We start from the raw sequence: 20,351 nt of genomic DNA on the forward strand, positions 1-20,351 counted from the left end.
ATAGATATGTCAATTACAAATTCTGTTCATAGTGGAAAGGCTGCTTTGCACAGCACTGCACCACGTCTCCTGTAAGGTCTTTATGAGAATTGAAAGGCAAAGCTGCACCTGAGGACGCATTGTGGTGCATACAGCAGGCATACACTCTGTGGCAAAATTCCCATTTAGGAAGTTGACCCAAACACTAGAAAAATCCATGGCTGCAACTCAGAGTAAATTCAGATACAGAATCATTGTTTTTTCACTGGTAAGTTTTAAAAGTTTCATTTCACTTCAGAATTTGGTCTCTCCAAAAAAGCCTTAGGTATTTTTCATGGCAAACAAAAATAAACATGCAAAGGTTTGGTACTTCGAATACCCAGCTCAAGGGGTAGGTGAGAACGTGTCATAGGTCCAGTCTGCCCTTCATGCACAGATTTTTTATTTTTATTTAATTTTTTTTTAACATTTATTTCCTTGTGAATCTCGGGTAGAGGCAGGAGAGAGAAAAAGAGTTGGGTGTGCCTGTGGCTTACTCTTCTAGGGACTATGGAAACACTCCTGTGAAACTGTGGCCAAACATTTGTTCCATTATTAAACTGACTGCTCTATTTTATATTTAAACATAAATTAAACCTCCCAGGGATCTTTGTTTCTCCTCTGAAGCACAGAAAGGAAAATCCCAGGGTAAACAGGCATTACATAGAACAGCCAGTACAAAGACCAGGAAAGTCAATGGAATACTTTGAATCAGATATTGAGGTATTTTTTCCCTGAATGAGGTCAGATTTCACAAGCTTGAGTGACTTTCTGTCAATCTCTTTAATGTGATTCTCCTACCACCTTCCCTTTCTTTCCTACTACCTCTATCCAAAAACATCCTCTGGCTGGCAGCTCAGTTGTACTCATGGCTTAGTCCTTTCTTCCTCACTGTCAAATTGTTTGCTTCCCTTTCTGAAATTGCACCAAGGGCTACTCAAAATTGTATTTTAATGTAACTAAAGCATTTAACATATGCAGGGGGGAAAAATTAAAAGGTTGCATTAAAAAAATAATTACATATATAACAGATGTATACAGAGATATATTTGTATCTGCTCATTATTTAAACCTATTACTCAGGGGTTAGACAAACATTTTCAATGGTCCAGTGGTCAATGTTAGAACGCCAGTCTGTGTAAAGTGGAGAGGGTCAGATCCCAAGAAGCAGCAAGCACTCTTGATTGTTATTGATGTTGATAGTTGCAGCTAGTGCTCAGTACAGGCATTGACCTTCATCAGGCTACACCATGGAATAAAGCACTAATTTAAACCAGCCTGGAAATACTGTGTGCAACCTCTCTCTATTAATTTTTTCATTGTCTCGTCTCTTGCATTCTCTTGGACACACTGGAATACAGCTTTGGCCAGTGAGCCACAAAACATTCTGCTTTCCCCTTTTTAAGTGGAGAGGTTTAACCTTGTCTGGAGTATCTGTCCTTTCTCTGCACTACAGCATTTTTTCTGCCCAAATGACCAATTCCTCCTTTCACAAGAAACACTGTTCAGAATTAAACCTGACTATCTTGTCATTTCTGTGGTAACAAAGCAGAGATGTAAAGGGTCAATTTATTCCCAGTAATTCTGACATGTAGCACAGTGTCTTCTGCAAAGATGCAGAAGAGAGACATGAGCAGAACACGATGCTGCCTCACCAAAATGCCTCTCACAAATGACTTAACTTTTATCCTGTGCAAGAGGAGCATTGGCTTTCAATCTGATTGTGCACACACAAAGACTTCTTAAGTTACCACACGTGTAAGAGAAGATATCTTCAGCTATATATTTTGTCTATTTTACTTGTGACAGTTTCAAAATGACAAAAAATATTTTCTTCATTCAGAAAAAAGAATTTGAGATGCTGTACAAAAAGCAACAACAAACTGAAAATTTTGCAGAAGTCAACCTACTTTGTCACAACTGAAGAGGGCAACCTAATACCATCTCACTGTTCCTGCATCCACTGTCCCATCCATAAAGCCCTCATCAAAGCAGAGCACAGAATCTTCTCAACAAGGCCAAAGGAGATGGAGAATTTATATCCAGAAATATTTTCAAAGCTAGGAGTGCCACACATAGTATCTTTCTTTTCTTTTTCCTTCTTCCGTATTTTTATTTCTGCTTAGATATGATTGTAACTGCTGGAGCACCCCCTACTAGGGTTTTTTCAATAGTGGTAGTGGTGCTTTTGGTGGGGGGTTGGTTGGTTGCTTTTTTAAAAAAGAGAACAATTTGTATTTTCCTTAAGACAGCTTATCTCTGTTGAGCACTGGGAGAAGAAGCAGGTGCAGGTACTGAACTGCCACAAGTGCAACAAAGGCATCTGCTGTCCTCAAGCACCCCAAGCTCTAGGAAGATGTAGAGATAGCTTAAACAGTTCAAAGGCAGAGACTCCCTGCTCCACAGCAAATCCTGCACTTTCCTGTTCTGCATTGTGTCCATGTGGTCTAGCTTAATGAGAAAACAACACTAACACAGTCTTCTCAAATTTAACATTTAAGAGCTTTCCATGACACAGATTTTCAGGGGCCAATATATTTATTAGCTAATGTGAAGACACACAAATTTTGTAGAAAATTCTATTTTAACCAAGTAGGATTTATTTCTGTTGAATACTAAAGAATAGATTCCATGTATGGACACCACAGAATTGACTACAAAGCAGTACCTAAGCATGGTTTTCACCAGCAGATTGGAAGATAAAATCACGGCTAACTGCCAGAATTCATATACTGAGAGTAAGGAATGCTGAACTTGCAAAAGAGAGAAGCACTTGTACATATTTAACACTGACACACTTCATTTTCCTGGAGTACTGAAGTAGTCCCAAATCCTGTAAAAATGGTAAGCAAGAAAGCAGGTAGTGCAGCAGATTTAACACACTGTCGATACTAATACAGCCCAACAGGGATGTGAATGCAGGCTGATGGAGACATGACACAGCAGAGAGGATGCAGGATCAGAGATATCTTTTCTATTCAGAACCTACCCAAGCAGCTCACTAGGACTATTTTGCGGGTGGAACACATACAGCTCTTCACTTACCATTTTAAACTGTGCTTGTAAGTAACCTGTATAAAAATAAGTACCAGAAAAGTCTACTAGAATGTTTTTAGCTTTCATTTCTCAACTGTGATTTTAAAATTCCTACACAATGAGCTTGGAAGAAAGTAAATTAGTCACTGTTAGAACCAAAAAAAATGACACATTCACTTCTAATAGAAACATTTATCAACAATTACAACTGTATTAGTCCTGCAAAAATAAGTCTGTTCAATGTATTTTTTATTGCAGTTGTGGTGCCAATAGGACAAGAGGCAATGGGCAGAAACTGATACACAGGAAGTTTCACCTGAATTAATTTTGTAAGAAACCAGGGCATCTTTCTCAAGTCATCTCAACTTCTCCACGTACCACCTAGTGCTACCTAAGCACCTTAGGAGCAATCTGAGCCCACTACAGCCAAAAGCAAGTTCTTTATCAGCAGAACTGAGAGGAGATTATTGCCCAATCATCAGAGAAGAAATGTAAAAACACATTTGCCTTTTACATTAAAATAGTCAGATCTTCCAGTCTTGACATTGCCAAAAGCTTAAGTATTCAAGGCCAGCTGGGTTTTATTTACTTATTCATTCATTTACTATACTTTTTAATGGTACATCCACTTCTCTGAGCTCATTAACTTTGTAAGCTGTTAAAGTCTGGGATCACATTGATTCTGCTGGAAATTACCTTTTGCTTAAGGTGGGCCTCCTCAAAAGAGAAACCTCTCAAGAGAGACCTTCACCATGCTCTGAGTGAGGTAATCTGGTTTATGAGATGATAAAGCTGTTACAGATCCAGGCAGCTACCGTTAATAGATGGGAGACTGCCCTCAAGAATAAAGGTTTGCTGTACAGACTTCACAGTCATAATCTCAGCTGACTGACCCCATTCCATAAAAATTATGTTACATGGTGATGTTACATCCTCAGAGGACAACTGAATATTTGGGTAACAAAAAACCCAAAAAGCTGCTTAGCAGACCTTCCCTCTCCTTCTCCCAAGAATTTATAAGAATCCAATACAAACTCAGCATCAACTCAAAACATGAGAAAATTCAATACAGATTTAAGTATTTGTGAAAAATATCCCCAGGCAAAAACCTCAAACCAAATAAAGCATGGAAAGTCTACAAACACAAAAGTGGTTCAAAGTATTTCAGCAGCTTTGAGGGGACAACTGTAATTCAAACACATAGAGCAAGAAGTTTTAACTGGAGCCTGACACAGATTCAGCCTCTTGCAAGGATATTAAGTCTATATTCTAAAGAAAAGGGACACTGAACACGCCACAGTCAGACTGTAGAAGTTCATATAACAAAATTGTGATGTTCTTTCTCCCAAATAACTTAACCCAGCTGTCAGTTAAGATTAATAATACTTAATAAATATTTTCATATTGTGTGAAATAAAGTTCCTACATGCTGGCATTTAGGGATGAAGTTTCAGAATTGGATACAGGACAATAATAATCTACCTCTTTCTGAAACACAGCCCAAATTCCAGGAGTGCTGAATATCCACTGGCATACTTTATCTGGAAGCAATTGACTTCTCTAAAATTTTTGAGCTCATCCAGAAATTCCCAAAATAAAAGGCAGGCCTCCCCTGTCTGACACAACCCCATTGCAAATGAGGTGTGGAGCTCAGCACAATCCATGCTGGCTCAGCACTATGGGTACTTTGGCCCTAAATGTCTAAATCTGGAGCCTGAGGATGCAGCAGGTGCAGCCCCCTCAGCCAGGAGCAGCTGGACCCAGTGAGGCAGGGAATATTGCCCATTTTCTGAAGTATGGCTCATACACAGCAACTGAAAGCCCTAGCCCCAGGCTGTACTGAAAGTAACGTTTAGATTAGAGTGGAATGGTATTTCAGAATGTATGGTTCTTTGGCCACACTTTTATTTTTCAAAGGCCTGTGGGGAGTACAAGTGGTACAGACACAGGATGGATAAAATATAAGGATTCCAATCTATGAGGAAGACAAAAATGATTGCTTGACTGAGGACATTATTCTAGTAAATATATCTATAATACATTACCTACCATGTGGCAATTAACAGCTAGGAAGCTACACCAAAAAATACTCATCACCATCAAGTCTTCTACTGAACAATCCCAAATCCACCTACTCAGGCAGCATAGATTGGAAAAGCTTGGCATTTCACTCCTATTGCCTTGTATTCAAAGCTACTTGCTCAATAATAGGGCAGACATCTTAATTATATAGCTCTTTAAAACTGCTGTAACAAAAGAGGTTTAGGGGTTCTATTTTGGGTGGGGTGGGGGGGAATCTGTGCAGCTCCATTAAAGGTCACAAAATCACACCAGCTGAAGATGTGCCCTCCACTGCAACCACTGACTGTGAATTAAGCCTAGGAATGGAGTAACTCTGTGCTAACGAGGCAATTAGCCTCTTCTAGCCCTGCTTCTGTTGGCAGTTCCACTACTGATCTTCTGAAGCCAGGTGCTTTTTATCCCCAGCACTATTAACTGCTACAACCTACTACAGATGGATAGTGATGGTAAGTCACTATTGGTGGGAATAGGCAAGTTGTGTAAACAATCTGTGATCACTTAGGTCCCAAAAGATTCATTTAAACTTCACAAGACAGGAATTTGAATTTTATGTGCAAACTGGGCTTATCCTCGTCCTGTCTACATTATTTAACACACCATTAATGTATATTCTCATGTCTGTGAATAAGAAAAGTAAATATGACAGCTGACCAGATATGCACTGGATTTTTATTAATTTAATCTTAGCTTCCCAGGCTTATCAAAAAGATATATGTATTTCAAGGATTTGATATTTTAGAACTTTACATAATAGTCACACTCCCACAAATCCCTCTGACTATTATATACATGTAACCAATGGAAAACTACAGCAAAGGAAATTAAGATATTTGTGAGAACTAACACATAAAACTTCACCTGCACCTGCAAGACAAATTAAATTATTTTTAAAACAAAAATAAAAAATACTGTCCAAAATCTGTGCTGTCATTTGCTCCCAAATAAAAACATCAAATGACAGAACACGCAGAGCTTGTTTGGTACACAGTTTTTTGCCCATTAATAACTCTACTCCCAAGCGAGGAGCACTGGGACCATGCTTGCTCCCAGTTCTACAGCATGCACTCTACCAGTGTACAGCCAAGTACAATTTTAGACATAGTGTCCATGTCTCATTTATAGCACTTCAAGAATAGGGAGCAATGTGACAAACTTCTGGCATCTGAAGAACAAAGACTAGACTTTCTACTGAGAGGATATTTCTCATAAAAGATGCCCTGATCCTTGGTTTATAAAAAGGTTTGTTTCTCAATAGAAAAGTATATTTTATAACACAATTATTTGCTAGCAGCAATATAAAACTCTACAGTTTTAACTTCATAAAATTTAGCAAAACATAAATATTATCTACCACTTGCATTCCTATATACAGACCTTGCATTAGCTAGTTAAATAGTTGAGAGTTAATAACTCAAAAATGAATGGCACACAACTACAAGATTCCAATTCCATGTCACACTGCACAATCACAGTAACACAAGGAAGAGCTTAAAATCCTCAGTCACTGGATTCTGCTTTGCTATCTTTATAGCTATGTTCCTCTTCTCTCTGCAATAATGCACCAGTTTCCATGGTCGTAGCAGGAAGAAAGTATCTGAAGCTCAGGCACATTCTCTTCCACCAGAGAACACAGCTCCCCTTCCCGAAAAACATGGTAATAACGCATGAAGGCCTTTGTATCCAACATGGCATCGGTTTGGTCCCCAACAGACACTGCTGAATCCAAAGCTGAGTCAGTGGAGTCAGTTGTTGAAGTTCTTTTGAAAAACTTGCTGGTATCAGACTTACCAGCACCATCTTTGTTACAGCCACAGAGGCAGTCCCTGTCTTCCACTGGGCCATTTATGAATGAAGCTTTGTCCCCCTTGCTCTGAACTACACTTTGGTGTCCTCCATTTAAACTTAAATCCTTCGGTGCATCAGTGGCTGGTGACCACTGTGGTTTTTTGAGAGACAGGCTTTCCACAAACACATCATCATCATCATCTAAACTTGGTTCATTTAACAGAGGCCCATGGTGACCTAAATCCAAACTGCAGTGTCGTGAATGTTGAATGGGTACGGTACTGTTGGCCCACACGCCTTCATGTTTCAGGTGCTTCATTTTGTCACTTTGCTTTCTCAGGGCTGCTTCATCAAGGGATCTGGAGAAAAACCATGAGCGGAAAGATCTTCCTAGAGCACTGTAAAACCTGTTTTCCTCCTCAGAAATTTTCATGCAGCAGGCTCTGGGTAAGCAACGGTCCATACTGCGGGAATGCTTTGAATCAGTTTCTGGCTGCAGATTGTTTTGGTAGCTGCACTCAGAGATGACAAGCTGTGCAGGGTGTATGACTTGGCCTTTTCCTGTATGGACAAACTCACCCTTATCTCCAGACTGATTTGATTCTGAAAAACGGCGTGAGCACAAGGCCTTGTTCCATGGAACAAATACATCTTGTTTCTCAAAGCGACGATTCTTTTGTTCCATGGCCCAAACATAAATCATTATTTGGCCTCCAGGTGTCAGTATCCTTGCCATTTCCTTTATTGCTTTGATTCTTCTTTGTTTAGTTGAGAAATGATGTATCACTGTGAAAAAAAGAAAGGCATTATGTATTGAATATTAGGAAGGACAAAGCATTTCCATCTTCAACCTGTTCTAAATGTTCAATCATTTCAATTGCCTCATTCCAAATTATCACAAGTCAGCAACAGTGCTGGATTTATAGGTACCACAACGGAAGCTTACCTCAGAATGCTCTCTTTTATGATTATGTTCAATATAAATATTATATAAATACATGATTATGTTCAATGGATAAAAATAGAAAAATCTGGAAGGAAATTAATCTCACTCCAAAACAGGAAATCAAGAAAAGTCAGGTACATAAGCTGGAGGTTTCTGTTTCTCTGCATAACCTATAACACATTGTAACATGGCAAGCTTTCACTTAAATGCCTGGCCTTCAGGTGGGTCAGGTAGTATCAGGCTGACTTTAGTTTTTGGCACAATTTTCAGACTTATCTTACTGAAAATGGAAAATCTTTTCACCATGTAACAAATACAGCAAAAAGGAAATATCAGTAAAAAGATTACTTTGAACTTTTATATCAGCACAGTTGCAAAAGATCTAGTGAGAAAATTTAGAAAAATATTGACCATTGCTTTAATTTTGTCGAATTAAATTTAATTTTTGTAAAAAAGAATGTCTACATTGCACGTCTCAGCATTTTATATATATTTTTTTTACATTATATTATGCTAGTAAAAAATAAAGTCAAATTTAGAATAAAATTTTTGATCACTATATTTGGATTTGCTTTCCAGGACAATTTCCACATTTTTGAATTTCACTCCAATGTGAAATTACACTACATTTCAAGATTTCTATATTATTTCTATCTTCCTATTAACTGGGAGTATGAATGAGCCAATTTTAACAGTCAGAGAATAGCGAAGAGACCTATTTTCTCTCTAAACTCTCAGTGGCATTAACTTGTACTGAGCTTGGACACATTGGTCATGTTCTATATGTCATCAGTACTAGGTTTGATTCAGTGATACAAAGAGGATATAAAGAGGACTGATTCTATAATTTGTTTCAAGTGGACTTGGAGCCAACCACTTCTACATGAAAAACATTCAATCTACCCACAGAACAGCAGATAATAGAGTATGTTCTCAGCTGAAGACATTTCTCAGTAAATTCAGAAAAATTTGATTATATGTGCTGCTTGACAGTAGCCAATTCTAGTTGTAGAAACAGAGTTAGTTCAACACTGCAGTTATGAAAATGCATCCAACTAGCCCTGTCTTTATTCAAAACAATGATTAAATTACCAAGGGGGAAAAAAATGTAGCTTTATTATCACAAGCCAAGAAAAGCATTCTTGGCAGTTAATATCAACGAGGCTCTCACAAAGCTGCTGAGAATACAAAATAGACAACTCTGAGAAGAGCTTCCAATCTATGTACTCAGTGCTTGTTTCCAGGTACTCCTGACTCCAAAGAATCTCTTTTCAAACTTTGAAAAAAAATAATTTAAACACCTATTTTTTTTGCACAGGATAGGGAGAAGAGAACTGATATCTTCTTATACTGGAGTTAGGCCATACATCACCACAGACTCTCCTGCAAAATTTTATCAAAACTGACAGAGATGACATACACATACAAGCTTAATTTACCAGAAGGGAATTACAATCAACCAACAGAATCTGTGCAAACTCTTTACTTGGTTAAATATTCCTTCTGGTTAGAATCACTCAGGTGGTTCTGCAGAAAAATCAGTCTTTTAGACATGATTATACCAGCAAACCCAAGAGGAGTATTTGACTAAGTACATAAATACTTGTTTTTCTCTGTAACAGGATGAAAACCACTTTATTTAGAATTAGATGGACAAAGGCATACCATGTCTCTATTCAAGAGGGATTAAAATCCATTATTGTTAAATGTACTGAAATAGCATGTAAACTTTTAAACTTGCCAGACTTATAAGTGATACAAATAGGTATGCTATCCTTCAGTCAGCTGATTTGATAAGCACTGAAATTATGCTACGAGACCTGAAATGTGGGTAGGCTCACTGGTTAACTAGCCAACATGAAAGCAAAGTAATATGATTGTATTGTGTATTAGTCACCCTTTCCTTTCACCTGTTTATGTGAAAGATATAATTTAAAATAAATTTCTATCACATTTCAAGTAGTTTGTTGATTACTATCAATAATAATTTTCATGCTTTTTACTTTTGCTGATGAATTAAAAAACCCTGAAAGAAGCTCAATCAAAATTAGAGCTAAAAACGTAGACTGTAACTTGGTACTCTATTATTTATCTACACTTTGCAAATTATACTTCTCAAAATACGAGCAGTATTTTCAAAAATAGAGGTCAGAAGAGTTAAGATGCCGAGATGCTTGGTCATTTTAGGCAACAAGCACTTGTATGACTCTGAGTTGTTATGACTAAGAGAAATATGAATTCATAACACATAATAGTTAACATGACTTCCAAGTTCTGCTATAAAGTTTTCATTTCAATTCATTTGCTGATCAAAACAGATCCTATGGAGAAACCCAGAGTTTGTCTTGAGCATCTAATCTGTTTAAACTTCGAGCAGCCATGTTTAGATTAGTTTTCACTTGTTTAAAATGCAGGCTGGAATGAAATCTTTTCTCTACCACATATAAACAAACAAATGATATGCATATTTCCTTGGTCAACAGTGCCTCTTGAGTAATGGGAGTTTTGTTTTTTCATGTTGACTACATTCATTTCAGTTATATCTCCTGTGATTCTAAGAAACTGTTTCAAAACAATTAACTGACATGAAGCCACATAGAAATAAAAGAACACTCTGAAATTCTCATTTGCTGGGGCCAGAATGCAGGTATGTTGTCTTACCTCCAATTGAAATGACTGCATTAAAGCACTGATCCCTAAAGGGAAGGTTAAGGTTGTCACACACCAGAACTTCATCACCTTTCTTCCTTGCAATTTCTACCAGTCCTTCACAGTAATCGCAGCCTAGATTATACACTTGACTGTTGACACTGAGATATTTTCCAGTTCCACAACCTAAAGAAAAGGATACTAGGTCAGAAGTCATGTATTCTAGACATTTGCTCTCCCTCCCAAAGCAGTGAAAATAATATGAGGGCTTTTTTAATCCTAAATTTTCCTGGAGGGTTTGTGCTGAGTAGCCTAACTGCTGCAGGACTGGATTTGGACTGTTGAAATTGTACGTTCACACTATTGTATAGTATTATAACAGCACCAACATCACCAACAAAAATACTCATTTCACAGTCCTGTATAATAGCAGGTTATCTGTATTCCTGTGGGGAACAAGCATAAGTGCAGGTTGGAGGAGGAAAGAATGGTCCTCTGTAGCCACTATTGTACATCTTGGAGAACAAAATCCCAACCATGCTGCTTCACACCCGAGTCTTTATAAGGCCCGGTATCTCGTTACCAACAATGAGCATAAATGGGTGCCCAGGAGAGGGTAAGAAAAGGAAAAAAAGCATTAAGGCCTCTTTCCTCAGTACTGTTCCAGCTTCCAACTACTTTCTGTTCAGGAGACTTCCTGAAGCCATAAATGTGTTATGTCTTTTCAGTGATCTGCAACAGATCTCTTTTGTTTGCTTAACCCCATGCAGTACTTCTCCAGTACATCTCACTACTCTCCAAGAACTCCTAAACCATAAATGCCTCTGACACAAGTCAGAGTGAAAATTTTTTACTTTAGATACAGACTTGAAAATAACCATAAATCATAAAAGTGAGTTCCATATTGTAGGCACATCCTCTTTTTGTCTTTGTGCCAATGCATTATAACCCATGTAAATGTAATGAACTGTTCCAGAACGTCTTCCACCTAAAAGTCTGTCTTCTCAAGGACTGTGCTGTACTAAATTGAAATTTTTCAGAGGATCCCTCAATGCCTTATGCATAACAGTCCCTTTTCCAAATTATACTGGGAGCTGCTCACTGCAGCTCTGGGTCACTAGTGAGGAATAATTTCTGAAAGTTGACAGCCAAGCAACGGGGTAGCAGCTTAGCAAAGAGAATCATCTCAGTATTGGTAATTCAATTTAAAGGCCTGGAGTTATCTTTAGAAACATCACTGCTTCTTGCAGTGCTGCTGCTCTCAGTGATGTTAATGTGCACCATTATCTAGAGAGACAGCACAGGAACTATTGCAGAATAGAACAACACTTCAGTATTGAAAAAGAGAGTATTTCTCAGCTAAAAGCAAGCACTATTCTTTGAAGTAATACTTGAGAGAAATGGAAAGTATTGATATTGCTAATGCAGTTCAAGGAATATATGCAATAATACATGAAGCTCTGCATGTTAGAAAACTACAAATTTTAAAAATTTGTATAAATTATTATTCATTATTGTGTTTGTAGAGGAACACATTTATTCAACCATCATTAATTCGGAAGATTCAGTTGCTTAATATATGAATTTTGGTGAAGTGCTTTTTAACCACTGTGAAGTTTTGGAAGTATAGAGTCCTCTCTGGGATGAAGCTAAATAGGGTCAAAAATCCTAGTATTCTAAAAATCTACAATTGCCAGAGATCCGCTTTTAAATGAGTCATCAGGAAGGTGAATTCCTTCATGTAGCTAACAATGGCCAAGCTATTTTCATGTGTTTTGATCAATGAAAAATAGTAAGGCAAATAGAAATAATGATATTTTATAATAATAAAATATTATTACCTTTAATAAAAGGTAGTGTTAAACTGAAAAGAAAATTACCAATTAAAGATCTCATTTTGAAAATTTTAGTGCTAATAGGCAGTAGTGCCATTTTAGTGCAACTCCACTTCAGATATCTGCCAAAAGTAAACACAATAGTTAGATTCCTGTAGATCTTATTAAACCTCATGAAAGAAGATACCTTGTGTGCCTTAACAGGACTATTCTTACTGGCAACTGTAAGGATTGATCATCTCTCCAGATGAGACTGCAACGTGAGCTTAAGCTTTCAGCAGTCACTGCTGATAAAGCCTCAAAGAACTTCAGATAAGATGCAAGTGACTTCTATTGAAGTGGCAACAATTTTGGCTGAGATGAACCAATCCAACTCTCAGTTGAGTGAGTGTATGCCACAGGATATTTCCTGAGATTATTAGTGCCATTGGTGCAGACACCATCGTCTGTATCTGGCTGCAATGACAATTTTTTATAGCAAAAAGCTATAAAAATAGCTACATGTTCAAAGTAACATCAATCAAGTATTTTTGGTGCAGTGCTCAACAGCAGCAGGAGAGTTACATATTATCTTCTGATTACAGCCTACAGCATATTAAAATAATGTTTTTCTCTTATAGGATAAAGTGGATGCATAATTTCTTGTGCACATTTGTTAAACCTTCCTTTGTAGAAGTATTTTATTAGTTTAAACAGTATGGAAAACACAATGGTACAAACAAGCATTTATTTTGTAATGATGTGCTGTATAGGACTGAAGTCATAATGCAAGCAAAGGAAGCACGCCAGCACCTGGAAACCCCTGGAAAATCTGCAGGAGCAACAGAAAATCCAGGTATAAATGCTACATGTCTGGAAGACAAGGCCATAGCAGGAAAATGAGATTTTGGTGTCCATATTTAGGATCATAGGGAGATGACTTTTTTTTTTTTAAAATATTTTTAATAGCAATCACATCAGAAGATTCCTCTTAATAAATTGCCTTGCTAGGAGGAGTTTCAGGAGAAATGAAAACCAATAAATTGCAGACTGGTATTACATAAACTAAGTGATCTACAGAAACTGAAATATTAAATAATTGGGCTATTAACATAATTTTTTCAAAAGGGTTCCAAGGGAATGACAGACCATTAAGCCAGTGAGGAAATGGACAGATTAAGACTTAGCTCAAAAAAAAAAAAAAGGAAAAAATTATTTACTGTCTACACGATACACTGCCAAAGAATTAAAAGAAGTGGTATATGGCATCTAGCATGGGGGCTTAAAACCAATTTTAAAACAGATTTAAACAAGTTAAAAAAGAGTTGATCTGAAGGCTAAATATGGTTAACAGCTAAACTAACAAAGCTTATAAACAATCTTTCACACCACTTCAAAGAATGGCTTACCTATATCAACAACGAGACTGCCAGGCTTTTGTTCCAGCAGAAAGTTCCGAACACGAGGCCATGCTTTGGTCTGCAGATCACTAAAGTAGGCAGCTGTATTTTCATACACACTGTGCACGTGCTGCTTTTCTAGCTGGGTAGCCTCATGTTCCATCCTGAAAACATAATGAAGATTATGTATAACAAAACACAAATTGTTGCAGCATACACTTTACATTTTATACGTATGCACAATTCAGGACCTTCTACATTTATATTCATTAAATTATTACATCCATCTAACAGACTATTTATAAAATAGTCTTAACTCAAAGGATCTGATTTTAATTTCATGAAACTCAAGAAAAAATGTGAATGTAACACCTCCCCTGTGAAGCATTATGTAACTGCACATGCCTATGCAATAATAGGCACATTCCCAAGTTCACCAATACAGTAAAAGCTGATCTTGTGCAAAAGAGAGCCCATATTCAGTGAAAGTGCAGAACAGTTATAGAATCATAGAATCATTTATCTTGGAAAGACCTTTACGATCATCAGTCCAACCAGTTGTGAACCAGCCTTCCTGTTGTTGCTAATGTGAATAGACAAACTACTAATATATTACTTGAAATACAGCTTGGTCCCTGAAACCTAAGCCCCTATATCATCCATAAGTGATTTTTGGTTTAACAGCCCTCTAGAAGTGATTAGTTCACTAAAATTTTTCAGCAACAAAAACTCAGTTTCCCTACTTCTCCTCCAGTACCTTCACGACTTAGCACAGTATTTTAGTTTAGTGATTTGAGAAGTGGTATCTTCTTAAACTTTAAGTATTACCCCCAAGTTCATGTAGAACACAAAGTGGATGAAGACACTGAATCCCTTCATACAGAATCTTACACCTTAACGTGTCCTCACAGCCAAGGACCAACCAAGTCAGGTTTCAGTATCTGATAAAGGCTGATGAGATTACATTTCAAAGTGCTAAGGCATTCTTCAAACTAATTTAAACTGTATACCTGGGAAACATTTCTTCCCATTATTAAAACAAAACTTATTCAATTGTCCAAGAACTCAACAGAGAGTAAAGCCTCTTTCCAAACATTCAATAGACTAAGCAATGTATTATCAAGATAAAATTATAAATGTGACTCCTTTGAATGCATTTGAAAAGGTCAGAAGCAAAGACTTTAATTTACTTTTCTTGATTTTCATATTTAGGAACCATAACAAAAATTTCATCCTGTCACTTTTAGTATTGAAATACACGACTATGAGAAAAAAGATGAGAATATGAGAAATTATGGTATCTATGAGAAAAAACATTTTAATTATGTTTTTTTAAATGTATGTCTAATAAATAGTGTGAGCTGACACCACAGCTGTTCTACAGACACATCTATCCATCACCTGTCCTACAAATACAATCATTTGAATTTAAAAAGTAGGAGTTAATCCCAGTGACTGAAAAAATCAACATACTTCAAGTGTGTGTGAATGTTTACAGAATAGTATGTAAGGCTTGATCCATTTCATTGGTACTGTGTAAGAGGTGGGGACAAACTGTTCACAGTTTTTACAGTCTAGTCTGACTGTAGTATCTATGAATATCTCTCTTCAAAACATTTACGTTCAATATTTTCACAATTCATACTTTATCTTTTTTCTACAATCCACAGTTTCATTTTATGTTGCTGTAGCTCACCTTTTGTTAGGGGAACACACATATATACATAAAAATTAAATTCAGAAACAATATAGTACACTACTAATAGTCACATTTTCAGTTTCATTGAAGACTGAAAAGCTGTAACAAACTGAACAAGAGAAGCAACATAGACTTGAAATTATATTACATGTGCCAGAAGTTACTCAATCCAAACTTTTCTCATAATCCATTTAAAGTTGGATTCTATGATGTCACACAGCATGGGTTAGTTGCAGTAATTTCAATAAGTATTCCTTAAAGTCAAAAGCCAAATCCTTAGTTTTTATTTGATCCTTAAATATATAAACTTGGTGTTTCGTGTCTCCAGCTGTCTTTTTTCTCTGCCTCAAAATATATTCTGTTTGGTTGTTCAACTGCTAAGAGTCTTCTATTTATAAGTAGTAATTCCAAAGACTAACAGTCATTTCTTTTATTTTGTTGCCTGACAAGTTCCTTGCTCTAATTTATATTTCATGTTTAGTTACTATGTGGTTCAGTGTATCCAAGTGCTCTCTTTTATTTTTCCACTTGATGCTCTTTGTTCAATCTTTGCAGTTCTTAAAAAAAACCTGAAAAGGCAGAATGTTTTCAACTATTCATACTGAATTCCAAATGCTGTATTTTTTTCTGTATTTTCCTGAAATGTCTACATTGAATTCCAATGCAGACTGAGACCTGTCATAGTTTCCTATTGAATTCAAGATCATTAAGTTCTTCCTGTAACTTTCTCATTCACTGGAACAGGTACTGGGTCTTCAGCTACATGGGACATGCTGGAGACTTACATGTATTACGACACAGCATTAGGGGTTATTATTTTTAGATCTTCTTAATAAATATTTTCAAGAAAATAATTTTGTTATAATAAAATAATGGTAGTATACTAAAATATTACTTCATGCACCATGTTTTAATAATTTCCATTCCTGATGATTGTTTATATTTGACAAATAAGGCACATGATGAAATCAAACTTGCCAATTGACTTTCCAGTCAAGATCCATAATACTATCAGCTTTTACTCTGCAGCATGGCAGTTAATGTCCTAGCAATTAACCTCTTCATTTCAACGTTTACAAAACACAAGGAACGTGTGGAGTCTACCCAGACCTGCAGCTGTACCACTTCCACACAAGTATACTGTCACCAAAAAACCACAGAAGCTTAGACCAATATAACTTTACAAGCCAAACTCAATGCTCCTATTTCTCTTTCTAAACAAAAACAACCATTACAACTTCCTTGCCTTGAAAATAACAGTCAGTGCCTCTGTTGGACATGAATTGCAGAAAACATTCATTTCATCCAACTTCTGGATTTAACTTCCTGGATAATTGGAAAGTCTGTTTTGTAAAGTAGGTAATGAAAATCTGCCCAGAAACCCCACTGCTTCAGCATCTGCTCCAGTTCTCATTTAAGCTACCCAGAAGCTGTAAGACTAGCAAAGAGAAGCAGAAGGTGGTAATTATGGACATTTTTTCCCATGCTCAATTCTTCTTCTCTTGTGCTTACACTCCTGTTAAAGGGCTCATGTAGAGGCTTGGAGCAGAGACGGGAGTGTGCAGTAAATTGGCACCAAGCTATTCAGCCACTCTGCAGCAAGTCTTGCCAAGTCCCTGAAATGTGAATGCAGCTCAACAAATGTACACCTCCAGCAAGCAAGCTTGGATAATAACAGAAGAGCAGGATTCTCCTCCCTTTCAGTGCTTCCTGGCCATCCTCCTGGTGATTCGTTCATGAGATTCCAAGAGGCTCTTGTTGCAGCTGATCTATTAAATGAGGAAACTGGACGAAAACTGTGTTCTCAATTCTGCTGAATTTACTGGGAAGTGGACACCAGTCCATCACATATAACTGTGGTACATTAACAAATCATTTGAAAGTAAATAGGTTGTAGTCCATTTTCCTACATTGCTCTTTTCCCTCTTTGTTAAAAAGACCCCATAAACAACCAAGCTAAAAAAAAAACCCTAAAATATTACAGCTTCAAAAACAGTAAAAGGAATTGTATAAACACAATATATATTTTCATCACTATGTATCTCACCAAGAGTTCTCTGGCTCTAAGGTAATCTAATTTCTTCCCTTTCCATTAACATTCTGCAACCTTTTAGATAATTAACTTTTCAAGGATACTGCTTTAATAAAAGTCATGTTGCTTGGATATTTTTTATCGCTGCTGAAGTAAAAAATACATTTCAGCAAGTGACCTTGAAATGAAAACAACCAAAATGAATAACCCCCATTTCCAAGATTTTTTTTTTTTAAACCATGTTTAGATTTTTGGGGTTATTTTGGGAAGGTGAGCATGTTTGAAATTTTGTTGTTGGTTTTAAAAGCTATTAATTTACAATGTTGACTAATGGTATTAAACACCTCATCCTCAAGTGCACAAAATACTTGCTGGCTCCCAGATGCCTCCCAGATCTTGAAACTGAAGCACAGGAGATAGTGTTCAGTCCAAAAACACTGCCTCTATCACAGTCTACCAAAAGCTTTTCACACTTACCTGCAGTTCTGAATCACTTGCAGGCCTCCTCACCTACCTCAAGTTATCTCCTCCCAGTCACTTATGATTTTCATCTTCCATCATCTTTTCATTTATTACGCCTTCCTCCATCTCCTTTAGCATGTGCTATGTCAGCACAACTACTGAACTTGATGTAATACTGCATAATACTGTGAAGTCTTGACCTGGCTCATGTCCAGCTCCTCCTTGCCTTTATATCCAGGCCAAACACAATACTGCTATACGTCACAAAGCTTTTGACAATGGCCTCTTGGAACCACCTTGTAATTTTCCTGAATTGATCATATTTGTCTTGAAATCAATCGCTCTTGATTAATTTGCACCACAGGCCTTCCTTGTCTTCTCTCTTGCAACTATTTTCTCTAACCCTTTGATGAGCAGCATGGATTCACTCAATTCAGAGCAAGATTTCAGCCTATTAATGAGGGCCCCTCTTAGATACCCTCTTTTTCACATGCTGATGGGAATTCTTAGTATCATTTTGGATAAGAACTGCTTCAAAGATCTGGGAAATTCAGCACAGTTGTGTCTCTCTTTGTTGCCACAGCAACATAAATCTTGATTACACATATAACTCCAGCTATGGATGCAATAACCTAATTAATCACTTAAATGGAACAGGATAAACCACAAGGGCTAGGTCTACATCCTCAATACCCTGCTCTCCAGCAATAACACGCACTCATAGCTGTTACTAACATCTAAGTAAAAGGTGGGGCAGTCCAATTTGTATTTCTCCCTTTGTCTCTAGAATAGGAAGAATCACCTATTCAGTGAGAAATGTTTTCAGTTTACTTCCAAAACTTAGCAGTCTTTTCATTCAAATACAGATAGCCAGGAAAACCAAGTGTACAAGCCTAGTGGACTAAAAACCACAGTATTTTTTCCCATGCTAAAACAAAAATCCAATTCATCTCCAACAGCAAAATATCAGCCCTTCTCAAAACCAAACCTAAGATTCCTGTATCAGGACTTCGCTCACACTTGGATTGCATTTATAAATCATAGCAGCAACTTCCATTCTGATTGATGGTGATTTCTTGTTTCAATAATGCAGACAGCAAACTGATCTATGCCGACATACCAAACGGCTTCCAGATATGAATCATTAAGCAAAGCAGCTGTATTAGTAAACAAATGATAATGAAACAAAATAATAGGAATGCTGTCATGAACAGTTCAACTAGCTGCAATGAAAGTTTAGCAAGAGGATACAATAGGAGATGATTTTCTTACATAAGGCTAACAGCTTCAGTAATTAATTTCAACCACGCATGAACCATTATAATCCCATGAAAATGCACAGTGTTTTCAAATGAAATCAGAGCAAGGGGAGCTCTCTGCAGCATTACTAAAACATTTTTGAGCTGAAATCCTGATTCAAACCCCTTTATCCAGTAAAATTTGGGAAATTCTGAAATGAAAAATGAAGAGCTGGGACAAGAACCACTGTTAGCTGAAACACTAACTGTGAAATGAGCATTTTGAAGTAATTTTGTTGATTAAATTGAAGTCACTATCATTGTATTTTTTCTTACTAAAATACATAGAACTTTGTCCCAGCAAAACATTAAAACGACTGAGACTGCTCTTACAAGACCTTGGACAAAATAAGCTTATAATTCAAGCTCTAGTAATTCAAAATGACAGCCATTCACTGCCACATTCATTTTGTTAGCTTTATTTTCCAGTTCAGACAAAACCTAGTACTATTCACTGCACATTCTTGGATCAGTTAATCATTTAATATTCCCCTTGCTGTTTTGCATTTAGGGTCATAGTCTATGTACCTGAAACATTGCACTGTAAACAGATTTATTTTCACTAAGTACATAAACTCCATTCTGTAGATAGCTAATATTCTGCTAAATGAAAACACACAAACATGGACCCTTGGCCATTAAAAAACCTGCTAGGAGGAACATACTCATGCTTCAAAGTCCCTTTACGTGTCTGTTCATCTTTACTAGCACATCAAAACTCATAAATCACCTCCCAGCGCAGAGTCCCTTCCTCCTGAAGTCCCACACAGTCAAAAACCTGTGATGCTGGATGTGCACTGATGTGGGTCTTCAGATCCTGCACAGAAACACTCTGTACAGACATCAGAGGACAACTGAGGACTAGGAAAAATTTAGCCTACTAAGAAGGAAGGAAAGTGTCATAATAAGTAGTGCTGAGAAGAGCAAAATATTTAGGTTTTTCTTCACTATTCATATTAATTCCCACCAGGTGTCAATACACCAGTGACAAAGGGATAAGAACTTAGGGAGAGAATAGATTGGGGCTTTTAATTTCACAGTTTTCTGAACAACTAGCCTAATAAACAGTATGTAGGGAACTGATTGCACCGGTCTTGGATTAGACAGTCTCAGAGACACAAGAAATTAGT

At 37.0% G+C, this 20,351-nt stretch overlaps 1 protein-coding gene across 5 annotated transcripts in view; it reads right to left on the reverse strand.

Moving 5' to 3' along the window:
- Positions 1 to 3,249: 3,249 nt before the first annotated feature.
- Positions 3,250 to 20,351, reverse strand: part of TRMT9B (tRNA methyltransferase 9B (putative)) — a 115,689-nt gene continuing 98,587 nt past the window's right edge. For 4 of the 5 annotated variants that reach the window (XM_015624687.3, XM_033513378.1, XM_015624686.3 and 1 more), the window contains 3 exons: positions 13,740 to 13,894; positions 10,529 to 10,702; positions 3,250 to 7,707 (listed from right to left, as the gene is read on the reverse strand). In XM_015624687.3, the coding sequence (XP_015480173.1) occupies positions 6,668 to 7,707; positions 10,529 to 10,702; positions 13,740 to 13,893 (1,368 nt within the window). In that variant the 5' untranslated portion in view covers position 13,894 and the 3' untranslated portion in view covers positions 3,250 to 6,667. The remainder of the gene's footprint in view (positions 7,708 to 10,528; positions 10,703 to 13,739; positions 13,895 to 20,351) is intronic. The other variant, XM_033513379.1, reaches the window with a different exon arrangement.

This window comes from Parus major, chromosome 4 (genome assembly GCF_001522545.3).
Source record: "Parus major isolate Abel chromosome 4, Parus_major1.1, whole genome shotgun sequence".
In the NCBI taxonomy this organism is placed as follows: domain Eukaryota; kingdom Metazoa; phylum Chordata; class Aves; order Passeriformes; family Paridae; genus Parus; species Parus major.